The sequence below is a fragment of the Microchirus variegatus genome, assembly GCF_963457635.1.
Source record: "Microchirus variegatus genome assembly, chromosome: 14".
NCBI lineage: Eukaryota > Metazoa > Chordata > Actinopteri > Pleuronectiformes > Soleidae > Microchirus > Microchirus variegatus.
Genome location: NC_139815.1, coordinates 11,358,709 through 11,379,684, shown reverse-complemented (window position 1 = coordinate 11,379,684; position 20,976 = coordinate 11,358,709). Strand labels below are relative to the sequence as shown.

Sequence of the window (20,976 nt, the reverse complement as noted above, 5' to 3'; positions counted from 1 at the left end):
TAGTGACATGTAAGTAAAATTAAATGGGTTTCAATAATTTGGTACCTAAGAAATCTCAAATGGCAAAGATGATGCCGAACTGTGCCAAACAAGAGAAAGCCTAAACATCGCTTTACTGAAACCTCTGTCATTTTACTCTGCTTCACTTCTGCAGCATCAGACTTCCATGTCCACATGTCGTTACATGACCTCCATCTGTTTAAGCTCCTAATGCATATTTTTAAAGGTGATATTTACTTAAAAATGCAATAGTTGTTTAGGCAAGGGATAAAATCTGTCATTTATGCTGTGTTCAATCTGCATTTACTCTGACAGTGGCATCTACAGTGAAACTTAAACCTCTGGTGGAATCTTTATTTTTGTTGTTTTCTATTATAGCAAGATAACTCACATAGTGCTTATAATTGCAGAGATATACTCTATTGAGTTTGGGCATGTCATGTTTGAGCAGGGAATCCAAAAAGAGGGGGATGAAACATTTTTGCTACAACACAATTATAGGTTGATTGTTTTATCTTTAAGTTGATGTTGTTTCTTTATGTGATTTACTTTGTGACTCAGTTAAAAAAGGGACTAAAACAGCCACTGAGAGTAAAATCCACCAAGAATACATTGAAAGTGACAAAATGTTTTTTTTTCAGTTAATATGTGTCCTCATATATATATTGACAGGTTTGTAACCATTATAAAGTTGACAATAAATAATGCACTTCAGGTAATTTTGAACAAATATTTTTCAATGACTAGTGTTATAAGATACTGTTATGTTTTGGTTGTTATAAAGCCTGTATTTCAGTTTCTTAAAGTATTTAATATAAAATGTTATCAAACCAGAATGACTGGAGTACAAGAAGACAATTAGACAACAAGAAGAGTTATTGATTTGTTTGTTTTGTTTTGTGTCCATTGGGCTCAATTATTGCTTTTGTTAAAACCTTTTGAGAGACTGATAAATAAAAGCGGAAATATGTAATTTATATTTTGAAGGGTTGCTTTTTACGAGTTTGTTGCAGCTGTGTTGATCAGAAAGGACTACTTATTATGAAGTGCAGGGCAGGAGCTTCATGTTGTGAGGCCTGTGAGGTCACAGGTCACACATCTTTCCTTCTTTCATTACAATATATCATTTATTGAAAAATATCTATACTGTATATAAAAAAAAGGCCGAACTACTTCAAACAATATAATGTATGTGAGAGAGCAGTGCTAATAAAAAATTAGTCAGGTGTTGGTATGGGCCAACGTGTGTTCTCATATCACCTTCTTGTTTTTTCAAGATTTGTAAAAAAAAATATCATAGCATAGCAATATGTGGTTTATGTGACTATTAATGACTCATCGCTTTGTTCTGTCCATGTTCTTCAGGACAAAACCAAAAAAGTAATGCGTTAGACACACCTAATTACCTCATGCAACATTCAGAGCAGTATCACTTATCATGCTGCACATCCAGAAGAGCTGCATTCCACAGTTTCACTCCTCCTCCTCTCCATTTGAAATGTATCTGGACTGTTTTGGTCACAGCCACCCGCCATCAGCCTGAGCATAACAGTGAGAAAGAAAAGGATGATCAATGAGTCTGGAAGGAGTTTAAGTTAACAGGTGAGTGTTGTTAAAATTCCTCGCTATCAAAAACAGGTTATTTCATAGGGAAAAACAAGGCTTTCACTTGACTTTTTATTTTCTAAGGAACTTAACAGTTCATTCATCTTAATTAAGTGACTGCCATGTGATACGTGATGTAAGGGGACGTTGGGTGAATAACTTGAGCCCGTAAAGAACTGATATCACGTTAATTCATAGTTTATGAACTTTCAAGTATGGGTGTTAAATGTAAGGGTAGGTCACACTAAAAACTTCACACTTTCAACCTGTAGAAGTTATTTCAAATGTGCGTAGCTTTTGAGGACATTTAGTATTTACTGATTCAATTCTGAATGTGGTTTTAAACAGTGATGATAGTAAACAGAGAGCGGTGGTATGAGTGGTGAGGTGTGTGTGTGTGTGTGTGTGTGTGTGTGTGTGTGTGTGTGTGCGCGCGCATGGGTGTAGTTTGAGTCCTGCAGGAATGTCGGCATGTTCTGCCACATTCCTGCAGCAAATCTGTGTGTGTGTGTGTGTGTGTGCAAACACAGGACAGACACAAACTGTCACACACTTCAAGCATCAGTTTCAGTTGAAATGACCAGGGGTTCATCTGTCTGGTCAAGCTCAACCAGGTTAAACAGTGGTTTCGTTACTTATCATCCCAGAGGTCACTATGGGATGGAATAATTCTGTGTCCATGCATTACCCACTGTTGTTATCTTTATTGCACAACAACAAACCTACAGCTTAACAATAATAATCTTAGCAACAGCTCTTTCAAAGTTCAACTTACATGGATACTGAAAAAATTCTGCTATTGATGTTATTCTGACTAAGACTTCCTTTCCACTTCTTCTGATGCTCTATTCTGATCATGAGTAAGATTGTAATATTCCTATTATTGCTTATTAGTATCCCTTAATTCATCTGAAGGTGATCATGCTGTGTAGATGGCTTTGCATTTTGTGTTAATCAGGTTTCCATGAGTTTATACCAACGTTTTCCCTTTTGTGAGCCTTTTGTCAAGCTGGATTTAAATTACTCAACATGTAAAGTTGTTGTTGATGCTTGTTAATGCTTGGTTAGAAATACAATAGTAAAGTACAATTTCAGTTCACTTCTTTTAAATTTAAACTTTTAAAAAAACAGACCATATCTACTTCCTGAAGTTAATGATTAGAGTTTGGTTGAGCGAAACTCACAAGAGGGCAGAGGGAACAACAGTGAAAGTAAGGGTGTTTGCTGAAAGTGTTAGGTGCTTTCACAACAGGCTGAAATACTTTTTGCCTTACTTATCTGTTTGCAACACAGACCATCTGTCTGGTCTACACTCTCTGCACTGTGGATACTATATTATTCTATCAAGACCATTTTTATATCCAGAAAGTTGAGTTTACACTGGACATATCTTGCGTTCCAATGAATTTTTTTACACAACTGCACCACAAGAAACATAAAACAGGCCTTTTTTTTGTCTTCAGTGATCAATTCCATTTATAAAAAAACATGCAGAATTTCTTAGAATTAGTGGATGATTTTTCTTTCTATGACTTCTTTTGGTTCTCCTGATCCTACAGCAGGTGTGTGCAAAGTCCTCACCACAAAAACCCCCAGCCAGCTGAACAGCAGTAGATGCAGAGGACAGCGAAAACTCTTGAGTTTTGCTGCATTCACAAAATGCAGCCAACCAAGAAGGTACATGGAAAATTCATTCATTCAGTTTATTTCCATTTTTGTTGGCCTAAAGTTCATACAGAAAATTAGCTTTAAAAGACGTACAGTGCTACATGCAGGTTTTAAGGTAAAGATTTACACAAATATTGTGTAAATTAGCTGAATTGATTTGTATTAACTAAGAGTAATTATAGTATAGAATGATCTGGATTCATCCAATATATATGATCTGATATGTTAGGTACAACATTGCATGTTTGTATTAATCAAAATATATGTTTTGGTGGAACAATTACCTCAAAAACTATAATCAGATATTTTCAAATAATGTTTCCCTGCTGCAATAACATTGGTAGTGGTAGTTTCTCAACAAAAAATACATTCAAAATTAATCTAAAACTTAACAAAATCAAATGGCTACTATTGCACCCTGGGCAGGTAGTATCTATGCTGGGTTATTGAGGCTTTGATGGTTTATTTAGTCCAGTTAAGCATCCAAACAAACCCTTTGTCTCTTCTGTTCTGGTAAAAAAAAATTACAGAGTTCTACACAAACTTCCAGCCTCAGAGAATTTACGTGTCCACTGGAAATGTTTTATATATGATGGCAATGCGCCGGCTAGATGTCGGCAAATGATGGCTTAACAGGGCTGTATTGGCAGGGTGATTGAACTGCTGTGGTGCTGCATCCTTAAGATATTTTGACCAAAGCATGTCACAGACATGTTCATTAGGACACCAGTTAACTTGTAGAAATAGGGTATAATATCAGTCCTTTAATTATTCAAATTACCACTTAGAACCAAAACTAATAAATATTATACCAACAACAGTGTAATTGTGAGTTTTCGAACAGAACTGTCAATAATTGATTCAAAGGCTGATGAAAAGAGACACATTAGTTTAAGTGTTGCTGATGGTTGTCTAAAGACAAATTTGAACTATGACTATGTAATGTATATTATATACGGTCTATATTATATCCAATTCTCTTGCTGAACATTTCTTTGTGTTTACTTCAATTTGTGGACAATTTGGTTAAATGCTGACCATGGCTAAGGTCAAGTGATGACTAATGTACACATATGTCTGTCCCCTTGAAGGTTGGTGGTGGAACCTGCTGCTGCTGACAAAGACTTAATGGAGCTTAAGGTGTGGGTGGAGGGTGTGGTCAGGGTGGTTTGTGGCTTATCGCTGCAAACTTCCTGTCAGGATGTCGTGATAGCTCTCGCACAAGCAATTGGTATGGTTGTTACTTTTCGATCAACACGCTGACAAGCATAAACAGTGTTTGTGAAAAGTAAAGGTTTTGAATTAGGGATTGTTTTTTTACAGTAAATCTGTGAATTTATTTTTTACAGGCCAGACGGGTCGTTACATCCTTTTCTTAAAGGTACGCGGGAATGAGAGACAGTTAGTTGCCAACGACTGTCCTCTGCAGCATTTGGCTCAGCTGGGACAGCTGGCTACTGAGGCCCAGTTCATTCTCCACAGGACTGGTCCCAGTCTAAGTGATGGTCAAGATATGCCAACCAGAGAGAGATTTCATCTCCCGAGGCCATTAGAACCAGAGGCCATCAAACACAAGGAGCAGAACAAGGTTGTCACTTTTAATCTGGGTCCATCAACACTTTCCAAGAGGACGAAACCAAACAGAACCTCATCTCCAAACCACTCCAAAGAAGAGGCTTTTAAGCAGATTCTGCAAAAACAGAGGCGACTACAAGACCTGGAGAGTCAGGTCCAAGCTCTAGAAAGGGAGACACGGCTGTGGGAGCAAAAGAGGTCATCTGCTGCAGTTCAAAGACTGTCTGTGGCAATTGAAGGGGAATTGGATGAACTGCAGCAGCAGTTAAGGCAAAACGAGGCAGAGCTGATTCACAGCACACACTGGAAAGAAGATTTACAGATAGAGACGGACAGAGAACAAGGTGTGTGTTCAAATCAGCTGTTTTTAACCATGTTTGGTGAGTGTCTTTATTTTATGGCGTTACTGAAACAAGACACTGTTTACACTGTTAACAGATATGCACAAACATCTACACCAACTACAGTCATTATTGGAAGAACACAGTTATCGGATGAAGGAGCTCCAAAGCAGTTCTGCACATCTAGAACACAACATACAACTCACCAGCCACAGACAAAGTTCACAGGCTGCACCTCGGCAGCAGGAGGGGACCGTGCTACCGCTGTGGCAGGAGCTACACCACCGCCTGCAGCAGGGAGAAGAACTGGACGTAGCCTTGTCAGGGACACAGGAGGAGCTCCGTGCTACTGAGCGAATGTTACAGGTAGAGCTGAAACCATAATCGATGAATCAATTATTAATCGATTACTTAATTAATCTCCAACTGTTTTGATAATCAATTAATCGGTTTGAAGATTTTTTCATGATTAAAACAAGATTTCTGATTGTTTCAGCTTCTTAAATGTGAATATTTTCTGAATCATTTTGGTTTGTGGACAAAACAAGACATTCAAGAACATCGTCATTTCCAGGTTTGACAAACACTGATCAATGTTTTTTTTAAACATTTTCTGACATTTTATGGACCAACCGATTCATCGATTAATCGAGAAAATAATCGACAGATTAATCGATTACGAAAATAATCGTTAGTTGCCGCTTTAGTTACAGGTACAACTCATCATCTTTTATTCTACTTTATGGCTTGGTCACAATAGATTTTTAACAACAGCATCACCAACAGCAATCACACACCTTTGGTCCTGACTAACAGAAAACTGTCTCGTCAGTGGCATTGTTTAGAGGGAACAATGTGTTTATATGGGCTGATCTGATCTTATATGCAAAACAAAGAACAAAAGATCATGGCTAAAAATACGTTGGTAGAAAATTACTATGTATCATGTCAATTAATAACTGGCACTGTGAAGCCTGTCATTCAATTTGCAAACATACTGTATCTGTAGCACCTCCTTTAGGGTAAGGGTAACCCTAACCTTAATTACATTCCCGCAGTCAATGAATATTTCCCCAACTCTTTGACACATGCTAAATTAAATTACATTCTTACTTTACCTGTCTCTTGGTGATTTTATCAAGCTTTGCCACCACACAAACTTGCACTCTGTCACAGCTGTCCACTTGTGAAAGATATTAAAACTGTGTATTTTGGAACATTTTTTGCATCCTCTAGGACAGATGGGAGCTGATTGAGGAGCTGAATAAGGAGCTGAGACAGTGTAACTTGCAGCAGTTTATTCAGCAGACCGGTGGTCCACATGCTGACCAGACAAACTCACTGCCCGTCACTGAAGTTTACCTCAGCATTGCTGGTGTCATGGAGTAGGAGCAGGCAAAACATTGTCAAGGTAAGTCAAGGGGAATTTCAAAATATAGTAAAATGTGCTTAATATACTTCCTAGGACTTAGATCTACTTAAGAATTCAACAAACATCATTTGCCTTACATGAATTTGGAAACGTAAATGAAAAGAGGGCCATCCATTGAAAATGATTGCAAGTTCAAAAAGCAATGACAATGGCACTTTGTCTATTTCCTCCGCAGGACCTGATGCGCTTCCAGACCCTACTGCGTGTGTGTGTGTGTGTGTGTGTGTGTGTGTGTGTGTGTGCTTTGTAACAATAAAATAATAAAAACTGGACTAAAACAAACGTTGTTTTCCCCATTATTCAGTATAAAACTCATTGCTGATAATGTGTGCAAATTGTGAGGAAGAAAAGAAGAAGCAAAGAGAATAGTGTAATGCAACGTGACAAATTGCCAGCAGTTGTAAAACATCAAGAAGAAGAACACAGGTGAGTACCATTGCTAACAGAGAGTCAGCACAGTCTGAAGAAATGCAAGAGGGGAGAGAGCTACGGTGGCTGCAGTGGTACAACCTAAGAAACGCAGCAGGGACTCTGCCTGTTACACATGCTACTGCAGCTCCACATCTCCATGACTCACATGAGACTACGCTCCTGGTAGAGTTGCTGTTTCCTCACTAGTGTATCCAGATCCTCCCACTTATTGAGTAGTGAGTTGACATTCCCCATCAATAATGAAAGCAGAGATGGCTTTTACTTTCACTTCTTAACCTTAAGCTTAGCCATTAGCTTAACTCCTGCTCTACAACCTTGGCTTGGCTTCCGCAGCTTGGACGGTATCATGTCTCGTTCCGTATCTGGTCCTTTTAAGAGCTAGAAGGCTGTCTCTTGTTCATAGCTAGGAGGGGAAGGGTCATTTGACTAGGAACACATTTAAGGCATTCAAAGGAATGGAACCACAGCTCCAGGTGCAACTGCAGGGTCGTTAAATCTTTAGGTTTAAACCACCGGATGCCCCTCATTTTGGTGGTGCATGGGAGCGAGAGATCAAGTCCACAAAGTCTGCCTGGAAAGTTGTCTTAGGAGACTAAACAGTCAGAGAACTGTTTTGCAAACTCCTATATAGAGGTGGAGGGAATCCTGAACTCCAAACCTCTTGGATACATCTCTATAGATGTTGCAGATCCTGATCCAGATGCTTTGTTTCTCCAAGCGATGTAAGCTGATAGCGATCTGATTGGGAGCCACCACTAGCGGCATACCAAGTCTTGGCAGACCACTTCGAGATTATCTGCCAAGTCTATAGCAGAGAGGGAAATGGAGACAAGAGGCTACAGACCTGACTGAGGGTAAAGTGGTCATGATAGTGAATCCTCAACTTCCGCGATCCTCCTGGCCAGTAGGCCATGTCACAAAGACAATTCCTGGCTTAGATGGACATGGCAGATCAGAAGAAGTTCAGGTCACGATTCAGACCAGTAGCCTGGATAGTTTCTATCCGAGAAGTGGTCAAAGACTTAAAGGACTGAGACTTTGGGGGAGTGTGGAATTTGCCAAATTCCAAGGTGGCTCTTAAAAAGTCTCAAGCATAATAATCTGTTCACAACCTGTCAATCTACACTGTGCAGCACATCTGCAAGAAATTATTTAAAGGAGTGTCTTCCGCGTCCTTGGATCTCTTGCACAAGCAGCTCACATGGTTGTTTGATGTTATATAAAACCAGCATTATAAATTGAATTTGAAATATGGTGAATTATCTACCCAAATGATAATTATCTTCACTAACAATCAACCTTATTTTGTTTACTTTGTCATTTTGTTTTATTTTCCAGCAAGTGACATTTGCTTAATTAACGCTGTTATTTGATTGATATTTAACTTGTTATTCGGACTATAATCTGATATATACTACACTGACTACTTTGTTAGAACAGCTACACTGATCACTCCACTAGAAACATTACATTGACAAAGATCACTTTATTGAGAACACAACATTTAACATTCCTTATAACAGTTAACACTCCATAAGGAACACTCCAAGATAATCTATGGTGGCCCAGACATGAATGCAAAAGCCACAATGGAAATGCAACACTCGCAACACAAATGCAAAAGCCACAAAAGAAGTCAGCAATTTGTTTTTTTGTACAGTTTTTAGAGTTTCTGGGGGATTGTTGGCTGGTGAGCATCTGAACCAAGAACAATATGATATATGGCACTAAATCTCTTCACAGATGCAAATTGCCAGTGCACTGGAAGAAAATTAAGAAAAACTTCAAGAAGTCTATGCAGTAACATAAACAACATAATTGTTAATGTTACTGCATATACTTCTTGAAGTTTTATCCTTGACATAATTATAATGTCAAAGATTGGTACTCACCTCGATAACCGTATGTGTTATTACAAGTAGCTTGGTGGTAACATAGTTGTTTTCCTATTATATTTTCTCAGTCACTACAGGGTCTGATCAGTGCAGGAATCTCAGTGTCCATTCAAACTTCATTATCCTGAGTATTTCTGAGTCTCAAACACAGCAGAGCTTTTGCAACCCAGATTATAGCGTAACGCTCCTTGATATAATGTTAATTTTACTGCATAGTTAACCTCAGAATAAGCAAAAAACCTTTTACAGTGCTTCAATATTCTTCATATCTTACACATGTACTTCAGTCTGTTTTCGAATGAAATGAAGACCGTTTTTCAAGAGATATACATTTTGTCATTAGAATGCTCTCAAATTGTGGGAGTGAAGTGTTGTTTTTAGTGGCTCTGTGTGTCTGTCTGTCTGTTTGTGCTTCCACACTTGCACTTGCCAATATGACCAACAGAGGCCGCCAGAGGCTTGTTGCATGAATGGGGTGAAGTCTGCCATCTCTGATTGCCTTGTTAAAATCTGTTCTCGATTCCGTGAGCCCAGTCTTGTGTCTCGTCTCAAGAGCGGCACCCTTGGCTTGGACACTTCAACAATGATGTTCCTGAAGTTGATGTCTCAGGTTCTTGACATGACACCCTCTCTCATGTGACCAACCAGGTTTGACCAGACCCTGGTTTGTGTCATAACACCATCGGCTCATGTGTTGGACCTCTGGTACCACAATGTTTCTGGAGGATCTCACAATGGCCTCCATGGTGGACTAATACATGGTGGGGGACTACATTTATATTTTCATTGCCGTTTTAAACTCTTTTAACATATTTATCCATTGGTCCGATCAGCACAGAAGGCCTTTCTTGTAGTGCAGGGTCCTCGTCATCATCATCATCATCAACATCATCTGGAGGAGCCCGTTCTGATGATATTGTGTCAGCTATACTAGTTTGCACAGATGACATGATTGCATCATCGAATTCAGACACCAAATCGTTCTGCTCTGCAGTTTCCATGCTATTAGCACTCCTCTTTAGTAATATATGCACCTTCCTCTGCAAACGTTCCTTCTCTCTGGCGGTATGCTGTTGTATCCTTTCAGAACACTCAAGCTTTTGTTGGAGTTTGTTAATCTCAGCCAGATATGCTTCCTTTGTTTGATCATCCAGGTGCACTTTCTGATAACTCTCTGGGTAGCTTGCTTTCATGTCCAATATTTTGGCTCTTAATTTCATGGGCTTATCAATAACAAGCATGCATTTCTCTAGATCGGAGTTGACATGCCTAATATGTGATGTCAGTTTTCTGACCTCAAACTTCTGCTTTTCAAGCTCTTGCTCGCTAACATTCAATTTACTGGATATAAATCCAAGCCTTTCCGATACATTGTCAGCTTTAAACTTTTGCATGTTGAGCTTGACCAGAGTTTCTTTCAGCCTGCAGTCTTGCTGTCTGATATCATCCTCTAAACGCTGGCTCTTCTTTTGCAGTTCAGTCGTTTGCAGAACCTCTGTTAGTCTTTTATTTTCACAATGTGCAGTTCGATACTGCTCATGAGTATCTGCTAACTCTTCTTTGTGTCGTTCCAATTCTTCATGAAGGTTAGTCAGTACATATGCTTTCTCCTCATTAAGTTGTTTATTCTCCATTAGGCAAATTTTAAGGTTATCCAGTAAGCTTGCCTTTTCCGTAGCAAGTTGTTGACTCTCTTTACAACTATTATCAAGGGCATCCTCCAAGTTAGCCTTGTCCTCTGCAAGTTGATGGCGCTCTCTGAGGGTATCATCGTACATTGCTTTCAAAAGATTAAGACTACTCTGTGCATTAGCTTTGCCATTAGAAAGTTTTTGAGTGTTTTTGAGGCTATCACTGAGCTTATCCTGTAAGTTGGCTCTGTCCAGAGTAAGTTGTTGATTATCTTTTCCGCTTTTAATGAGTCGCTCTTTTAGATCATCCTCCCTCGCCTTGCCTTCTACAACTTCTATCCTCAGAGCCTCAATCTTTTCCTCAAGAGACTCTATTGTCAGGCCATTGGAATCTTTTAGCAAATAATATGTTAAATAAAAATCAAGCAATTCTCGATAGGTGTAGTTGTGAGGGTGTTGTTGAGGCTTTACAGCTTGACCTTTGTCATCTTTTGCTCTGCTTTTTTTATAATTTGCTTCATAAAAATCAAGCAAGTCCTTATAGGTGTACATGCGGAATGTAAGGAGGCTTAAGTCTTGAGGATCCTTAGACATTATGATGTCTGTATATGTGTGCTATGCTTTTTCTTGCCTTTTTTTATGTTCAGGCTGTCTTGCATTTGGGATTTTCTCAACTGACATCACTGTCCTTTGATCTTGGCTTTTGATCTACATTAACCCAGGATGATGATGATGATGTCAGGGAAGAAACACTGACTGGGGGTAGACCAAGGAGATGAGAGAGACTTTGAGAGAGAAAGAATCCAGAAGGGTTGAATGAAAATCAGAAACAATGATGGTGAGAATAAAGAACTTGGGAGACTGAGACAAGAAAGTGCAATCGTTGGGTGGATAACTCTGAGGTGAAATGAAGAACTTTTAACCTCGATAAAGAACACTGAACTGTATAACAGCAGTTACCCAGTTGAAAATTATTAGAAGGAGATTATGTCAGACGAAGAAGGAGAGAGGAGAAGAACTGTGAGAACCAGTGGCGGCTGGTGAGATATGCGAGGGGGATAACTCACATTTTACGCAAAAAAACACAAAACAAGCACTACCTGAATATAAAGTTCATGATGATTGGAAAGTAAACTTCAGTATGTCATGAAGGCCTTTCTACAAGTGATGTGGCGTAATGAAGCCCTCCTACAGACTGTGATCTGCAGCTGAAAAGTTGTTTATAAATCAAAAGAAAAGAAAAAAAAATGTGGCACGGATCAAAGAGGTGAGTGATCGATTAAAGATCAAACATGATGATAGTTGTGAGGTAGAGAGAGTGAAAAACTGCAGAGGTGTACGAGCCAAGGAGAGCGTTGCGATAATCTAGCTATCTTTTATTTGGTTTATTCATTGCTGGAATAAGGGCTTACTTGGGTAATGCTAACAGGGATAAGCTATTTACATGAGTCGCAGGCTAGCGTTGCAGGAATACTTAATTTGCATGTAAATGTAAATGTAGTAGCTCCCACTCCACCCCTCCCTTCCAGAGTCGAGGTTGCCAGATCGGTTGACATGTAACTCCGTCAGAAACGAGCGAGGAGCGAGCGTTTTATCATAAATGAGTGGCTCTAAGACACACAATTCTGTTCTCTCAGTAAAGATCAAGATGTATAATCATTTATGGTAACATTAGCTGTTGACTAGGGATGGATATATCAGATGGAATAACTTTATGCATGATATTTGACGGAACTGTCCTTCATTTTTGCCTCCCCTTTTACAATGTTGTATAGCAGGGCTGCTAACTTCTGAGAAAACCTTAGAGCTGTAGTTTCAGACACGTGGCCCGCAGGCCGATATTTTGTGGCTCCCCACTTGATATCAAAGTTTAATGTAAGTGCGGCCCGCAGTGACGATGAGGAAGAGCGGCACAAGAGGGAGAGAAAAAAAGCTGCTGCTGATTCAAAACAGCAGTTACACACACACATACACACACACACACACACACACACACACACACACCTACAGTATATCAAAAAGTCTCAGCTGCTGTCAAGTTGCTATAGCAGCCTATATGTGATTCTGTTTTCGCTTAAACGTGCGTCCGTGCATCCTCAGCGGCTGCACTGGCCCGCCACACCCGTAGAGCTGCAGTCTCTCTACCCGCAGGTGCCAAGAAGAAAATATCAGTCAACACTCGCTGTAAGCAGGATATAACCGCAGGTCGCGGATAAGACTCTGTTGGACTGCTGTAATGTGACAAGACAGGAGCCAAGCGCAGGCTTTTAGCCAGCAGGGACGCCCGGTAGTGCTGGGCGGTATACCGGTTCATACCGAATACCGGTTTATATTTTCGTTATGATATGAATTTTTAATATACCACCATACCGGTGTATTTGATTACAACATTCTGAACGATGTGCCGAGCGACACTGTTTCAGACGGAGCCCTTTTCATTGTTGCGCATCTAAACACGCATGGTGAGACTGCGAGGTTTGAGGTTTAAAGCACTCTGGTGTTACGTGAAGATGGATATGATATACATGGAAAGTTCCGAAATCGAACTACTAGTAGAACATGCTGACACAGAAGAACTTGGAAAAACGCAGCCGCAGTGTGGCTGTGTGCTTTGCGAGTGAGCGCACTCTGCGTAGAAACGTTTCATTAATGTTTATATATTTGTTTCAAACACTGAATGAAGCCTGTTATATTTGGGACAAGAGTCAGGACCTTAAATCACTTGCACAACTCTTGATCAGCACTCAGCATGTGAGAGTCCACACACAGTCATGTGTAGGGCTGAACGATATATCGTTATCGTATCGATATCGAGATATGAACATTCAAGATATTAATATCGAAAAAGCGACGATATAAACAATATAGATTTTCCCCTGAAATTGTGTCCATATCGTTCAGCCCTAGTCATGTGTTGGGCCGTCGTTTCGTCACATACAGCACAATTTGATCTTAAGTGGTAATAATAATAATATAATGGCATAATAACTTAAGTTTCTCCCTTTGTTTTAGATTTAATGAAGTATCTTTTCACAAAGCAAATTATGAACAACCACAAATGTCATGAAATGCAATTTCATGTCATGCCTAAATTTACCATTTACTTAGTTTTACAGATCACAGTGGATCTACAAATGCACAAACATTTAGTCACATGTATCTGGAACGGAAAAATATAGTATTTCACATTATGATTAGATTCTACCCTGATGGAAAAATAGACCAGCATAATTTCCATGCTGGTCTTTGCTGGTTTCTCTTGCATGGTATTCATAATAAAAACATACATTTTAACGAATTCATCCTGCAGGCCGGATTTCACACTCTGGTGGGCCGGTTCTGGCTCCAATTAAATTAAACCAATTAAGAACCATGCAACCTATCAATAAAATTCTGCCTACTTTGCAAGCTTTCATCTGTGACTTATACAGTACATGTGTGTGGGTGTGCTTGTGTGTGTGTATAACTTATATATTCCTAAATATAACCTGGTTTTAAATATAATAATTTTGAGTTGCATGTTTTGATTCACTTGATAAAAAATCTTCATGTCCCGATATCATCACACTCACCTGATGCAGCCACTCCAGACATTTTGCACTAAGTACTTTTCTATTCACCTGGTTCACTCAGCTGCTCTGAATCACCAATCAAGCCAGTATAAAAACTCCTACTGTATCAGATTCTCTGCCAGTTCGTTCTTTGACAAACTTGTCACTGTTACAGACTGGTTTACTTTTGCCAGCTCATTCTGCTTCTGAATTAGCTGCTTCATCATCATCTTCTTTTGGCTTCTCCTTTTAACCGTACGGTCACCACAGTGGATCATCTTCCTCCTCCTTGCCCTACCTCAGTTTTCACTTGTTTCTAGTGATGGGCAGATGAAGCCCTGTGAAGCCTTGAACCTTTCTAGCCAACTGGTTCGAGAAAAGGTTCATTTTTTGAGGCTTCATGTGCACACAAACCCCCTGCTGGCCAAAGCCTTTATTGACATTTAAACTGTTTGTGAGGCCTCTTGGTGCATGGGTACAGAAGAGGATTAGGGCCATGGAGGAAAAAAATATTTGAGATCTGACTTTGAAATCAGAATTCTGAGAATAAAGTCAGATCTCGATTTTTTTTTTCCTCCGTGGCCCTAATCCTCTTCCTTACATGGGAATAATCACTGCCAACAGAAATAAAATAGATTTTGTGTGGTTCATTCATTCACTCATCTATTATGTTTTGATTAATATGTGGGTAATGCTAATAGTGGTGTATTAGTAACTACTAATAATAATTAATTATAATTAATAACAATAATACTTATTATTGCTTACTTTACCAGTATCATTAAGTCAATGATTAAATAAATCCAATAGGACATGAGATTACATTAAGTATTACAGTGTTTTCAAAGGATGGGACAGAGATGGGACATCAATTGCGCTTGTGACTTTATTTGTTGTTATTTAAAAACAACAAACGCTAAAAAAATAAGAATAAAAAATAAATTCAATAAAAATAAAAATAAAATACAAACTCAACAGTGGCGGAATTCTTTTTTTTAAGTATATTTTTTGGGCTTTTTATTGCCTTTGATCGAGTGTACAAGTAAAGAGACAGGGAAACGACGTGCAAGAAAGGGTTGCTCAATGCAGGACTCGGACCGGGGCCACCCGTAATCAGGATTGTCGCCCCAATAGGGGACGAAGCTCTACCAGGTGAGCTATACGCCGAATATACTATTTTGTTCTTGGAGACAACATCTCCAGCTTTTGAAAAAACTCTTTCGCATGGTACCGAGGAACCACCGAGGCTTCAAACGTCATCAGTGACGTCACTCGCCCTAAACAACACAAGTGTCGATACGCGCTCCACTAAAGACTTCCGGGATTTCTCGACACACGCTCCGAAGCATCGACACGGTACGACCCATCACTATTGTTTACCTTGAGAATTGCCTTAGCCCTCTTGGTTCCGCTCTTCTTATGGCACACTCTTAGAAATAAGGGTTCCAAAAGGGTCCTTCTACAAGGGCTGAGGTTCTACCCGGAACCATTTGCTTCTGAAAACCTCTTTCCCGAAGAAAGGGTTTTTCAAGGGTTCTTGGACATGTAGCACCTTTAGTCCTAGCTTGGAAAATTAATGGGTACTCACATCTCTCTTGGTTCGGTAGGAGTTGGGTAAGTGACTCAAGAAGAGGAATGGTTTGAACAGGTGATATTTTAATATCAATGAGAAACAAAATAAAAGAACATCCACAGCTGGGTTGTGCACTGTTACCCAAAATAAGGCGCAGAAATAACAAAAAATACAAAAAAAGAAGAAAAGAAGAGTCCTGGGACACAGCTCTTATGGGTCAGTTCAGGGGGATCCAGTGTGTGTGTGTTCTGTGTTTCAATGTCAATTGAGCCTCTTTGTTCTCAGTGTCTTTTTGTTACTACTACCCGGGTAGGTGAGGCGTGTGTGTTTGTGTGTGTGTATCTTATCTGCTCTCAGGGTGTGAGATTCAGATGTTCCAGAGTCGTCGAGGTACGTAAGTTCTGCAGCTGGCCACACTGCTTCTCCAACTCTCTCTCTCTCTTAGAATTGTTGGGCTGGTCTCACCATCTTAATTGTCTTTTTCTCTGTCTCTCGGACAGTAGTTCAGACTAGCAAAGGGAAAAAAACAACCTACACACAGAGTGCATAGTTGTAAGAAACTTAATCTGATCTCATCATTTTCTCAATTCAACCATGAAAAATATATCACCAAAAATCAAGGAAATACATTAAAACACAATAAATGAATTATGAATTAAAACAACTAGTTCTAACCATAAATGTAATCAATTTCTCGTGAATTATATCAAAAAAAGTATTTCTGTAGATAGTTTATGCATCTTTTTAACCTTGAGTTACAGTTTTTATGTACAAAAGTGCAATTTCTTAACTGAAAAATAACCCTGAAATATACTACACCTAAAATGGTGCTGTTACCATATGCAGTGGCTAGCAGGGATTAAAATTAACACCGTCCCGTCGTCCCGGGGACGTCATTAATTGTCATCGGGACGATCAATATTCTCTCTCGGGACGACCACGGGACGAAAGAGAATTTTGACTGACTACATTTTTCTGTTTAAGTTTTCAACACTTTCTGTGAACCAGAACGGGTTCGCGGTCAGTGAGAAATACTTATGTGAAAAGTTAAATGGCTGCGCGCTCATGTTTGTGTTGTTCAGTGAGACGCAGAAACTGCTGCTCTCTCACTGTGCGCCGCTGGAGCCGCATCGCCGCTTGAGCCGCTGTCTGCTTTGCGCGCCCGCACTGCATGTAAACATTTCATTAATGTTGACATGTTTGTTTCAATCACTTTTTATACACCACGGCTTTTTCTATACCGGGGAACAAAAGCGCATGCGCCCCCATGTAATCAGCGCAGCGCACGCATGTCCAGGTGCCAATTGAAACCCAAGTCACATTATCAAGTGCGTCATTATTACGGTTACATCGTTCTTGTCAATAAAGATGCTATATTTAGGGATACACCGATAATTCGGCGGTGGAAACAGAGCGAGTTCACTGTGGAACAACACCTGTTAAACGCTGGAAAGTCTCCAAACCAGTATACGCAGAGAGAGAGAGAGAGAGATCTGCGCTCTTGGTCATTAGTTCATTTACTTATTTTTGTGTAGGTAATATGTTGTGAAATATGTTTAAACTTAAATAAACTACATCTTTGAACTGGTCTGTTAAATTATTGTTACAGTTTTGTTTTTTTGTTTTTAACTGGTCTGTAATGTTTATTGTTTACAGTTCAGTTTCTTGTTTTTAACTGGTCTGTTAAGTTATTGTTTACAGTTTTGTTCCTTGTCTTTAGCTGGTCTGTTTAGTTATTGTTTATAGTTGTTGTCCTGTTTGTCTTGTTTGCCTAGATTTGTCTTATTTTTACCTGAACCTAATATGCACCTTATTTACATTCACTCTTATTTCTTTCTATGTACAGTTTTTATAACATTGTGTAATTGTTAATCTGTATACGGAGCTGCTGAAACCCTGTTCTCTCCCCACTGTGGGATAAATAAAGCTATCTTATCTTATCTACAAGTAGTTATCTCTGGTTGTATTAGTTTGTCCTGTTATTGACGTCATGCTGTCATCACCTGACAGTCTGGCTGATTGAAAGCCTCCAGATGCAGCGGATGCTGCGCACACTAGATGCGCGCGTCATTGATATCATGCGCATATGCAGATATTCGAATATTTGTGTTTTTTCAAAAGTCATTTTTGAGTAATTTTGACAGCCCTAAACAGCCTTATGCAAATCTCAATGCATGGCCCTTCTCATGACGACTACAACACACTAAATGCAGTCACTAAATGGTGGAGTAGTGGCATTAGGTCCGGTAGGCCACAGTTCTGTGACTGAGTGTGTTGGTTGTCATCTACAACACAACAAATCTAGTCTGGAAATAAATAAATAATTTATTATCAACATAATGTATTGTGTTTTTGTTATATCAGTAAGTAACAACTCAAAATGTAAAAAAAGATTTTCGGGACGATTCAGGACGATTCGGGACGGTTCAAATTGTTTTTCGGGACGTTTCCGGGACGGTGGTGAAAAAAGTTAGTTTTAATCCCTGGTGGCTAGTAACACAAGTAAGCAGTTTGAACTACATACAAAATAAATAACCTCATTAATAATAATAATAATAATTAATACATTAATAAAAAAATTATAATCTCATTGCAAAACCTCATGGAAGTTCGATTTAGCTTAGCAATTAGCATGACTAATCATAAACAATGGACTGAATAGCAATCGTAGCTAGCGGTTAGCATATCGCGGTTGCTAGTAGCATTAGCGTTTCAAGCTAGCGGCCTTTTTTTTTTTTTACAAACAATAAACTACGTTAGAAAATGCACAAAGGTAACAGAGAAGCATTGAAAGGCATCATATGGTTTATTCTAAGCAACTTAAACCAAGTTAATGGCACAATAAATGCATTTTCCCGTCTGAACGGCTACCGAACTGGAAGCTAACTGTGTGCTAACTCACCGGAGCCTTGTGCATTTTACTCTCACAAAGGGGTCTTTTCTCTCCTCGGTTCTCGGCTTATCGGGTTGAAGCTGGATTCGCCCGTGACTACCGGGTCTGCTTGCGGACGTCTCTGCCGTTATCCGCAGCTATCTGCTACTCTTTGCTTCGTGTCTGCTTAGCTTTTTTGCTACCGACTTGGTCTGGTGGTGTGTGCTCTGCTGCTGTTTGTCTCGTATCTTGAGAGAAGATGGCGTCTGCTCTCAGGTGCAGACTTCACGCGATACCTGATCTAGGTTCACGGAGAATACAAATACTAACAAGACACTGCCATCTACTGGGGGTTTACTAGAACTGTCTAAATGACAAATACATGGTTAGTAACCTGGTTTTCCATGCTGGTTAGAGAAACACTAATGGTTCCAGTAATAATTGTTTTGATCCAGAGAACCCTTCAAAACCTCTTTCCTGAATAAAGGGTTTTAAAGGGGTTCTTGGTGGAACCCTCCAAAAAGGATTCTCCTATCAGAACAAACCAAAGAACATTATATGGTTCTACTTAGCACTTTTAATTCTAAGAGTGCAGTGTTGCTGCCATCCTTCCTTTATTTTAAATGTATTTACATATACCAAAGGCCTCTGTTATACTGTGTGCTGCATCTGGGTGAAATGGCAATTAACTGTTATGTATAGAAAAAATGTTTTGTCACATATACTAAAATGTTTAGGAAAGCCATAACTGATGATTACTGGGCTACTAAACTTTTGATGTTTGCTGGATATTTGCTCTCCATTCATCCCCCATCGACTGTAGTGACTTTAACTTTTACAAGAGTCCCTCTCCATCCCATCATTATCTTTTTTGTTGATTATATCAAGATACTACAATTTCAGTAACCAATGTTGCAGTCTCTTTGAAAATAATTATTAATTTAATTGGGTAAAGACGGTGAAATAGAGAAGAAGTGAAGATCCAACTAGGAGGAAGTAATTGCAATATTTTTTAACAGATAGCTCTAAAGTATCTGAAATATTAAAGATAATCATGCAGAGACTATGTGATACCAGCTCACCACATCACAAAATGTACTCTAGGTTAAACTAGGTTACAATATATTATCACAAGAGGGCAGCATACTACTGGATATGTTGGACTCCCTCAGCTACTAAGCCAGGGGTGTCAAACTCAAATACAGAGTGGGCCAAAATTTACAACTGAACAAAGCCGCGGGCCAAGGTTGAACAAATTAACCTTTTAATCGGGACCCAAACAAGTTTTGCATTGAATATTGAACTAGCAAGGCTTATATAACTTTATAGTGACATGCAAAATCGAGTTTCAAATAATAATAATAATAATTAAAAAATATCAATGGCATATCAAATAAAATTTAAATAAAAATTGAATGCACCCTAAATACAGGATAAGCGGTAGATAATGGATGGATAAAAATTGAATGCCTCTTTTCTATTTGCAGCCTTCTGAGGTAAATATCAAAATAAACTTTTTCCACAGGCTAATAATAAATTTGAAAATAAAATGACAATAATGAATGAATCAAACATTCAACCCTTGAAGTAGCAAGAGAAAGTGCATGAATAAAACGTTCATTATTGCTCAGTTTGCTACACTGATTTGCTTTAACACTGAATATGGAACAAGCGACGCTTATATAACTTAATAGTGCAAAATCAACTTTCAAAAAACAAACGAAAAAACATCAATGGCATATTAAATAAAATTTAAATAAAAAATTGAATGCCTCTTTTCTATTTGCAGCCTTCTGAGGTAAATATCAACATCATGGTGCCGCTGTATAATACCGGCGGGCCAGCTCTAATGTTAATTTGATATTGCCTCAAGGGCCAAATGAAATTACACGGCGGGCCAAATTTGGCCCGCGGGCCAGAGTTTGACACCCATGTACTAAGCTTTCAGATGTTGAGTGCTTTAAAAAGGACATCACAGTTCATATTTGCTGCAGTTAAGTCATTTATTGATACGAAACAAGATACTCAAGATATTTGTGCAAGTTACAAATGCAATGTTCACTTAATTCAAATAGGTTGAAATGGGGGGGGGGAAATCATGAAAATGAAAAATTGCAATCCTAAACTTTAATTTAGCACACCCTTATCATAAAGCATTATATAAATAGATACCTATAATGATAAGATACATTTTAGTGATCAGGCATGACTAATACTGGAGAAAACCAAAGGTTTTACCTTTACTCTACATAAGTGACAGTCTTTCTTTCAGAAGACAATCTTATTCCACCAATAACATCTACACAAACAGAGGAAATAGTATTGTTTTAGGCAGGAAATGCTGAGATAAAGGTCTCAGACAGCAAAGACGGACTGAAAAACCAAGCGACCAGTGAGGATC

The 20,976-nt window shown here is 39.0% G+C and overlaps 1 protein-coding gene across 1 annotated transcript; it reads left to right on the top strand.

Moving 5' to 3' along the window:
* Positions 1-4,401: 4,401 nt before the first annotated feature.
* Positions 4,402-6,894, top strand: LOC310936465 (ras association domain-containing protein 8-like; the record flags this gene model as incomplete). Its single annotated transcript, XM_083900539.1, has 5 exons — positions 4,402-4,504; positions 4,623-5,192; positions 5,287-5,555; positions 6,426-6,600; positions 6,797-6,894. The coding sequence occupies 4 exons, from the start codon at positions 4,402-4,404 to the stop codon at positions 6,576-6,578; spliced, it is 1,095 nt and encodes a 364-aa protein (XP_083756665.1). The 3' UTR covers positions 6,579-6,600; positions 6,797-6,894.
* Positions 6,895-20,976: the final 14,082 nt, after the last annotated feature.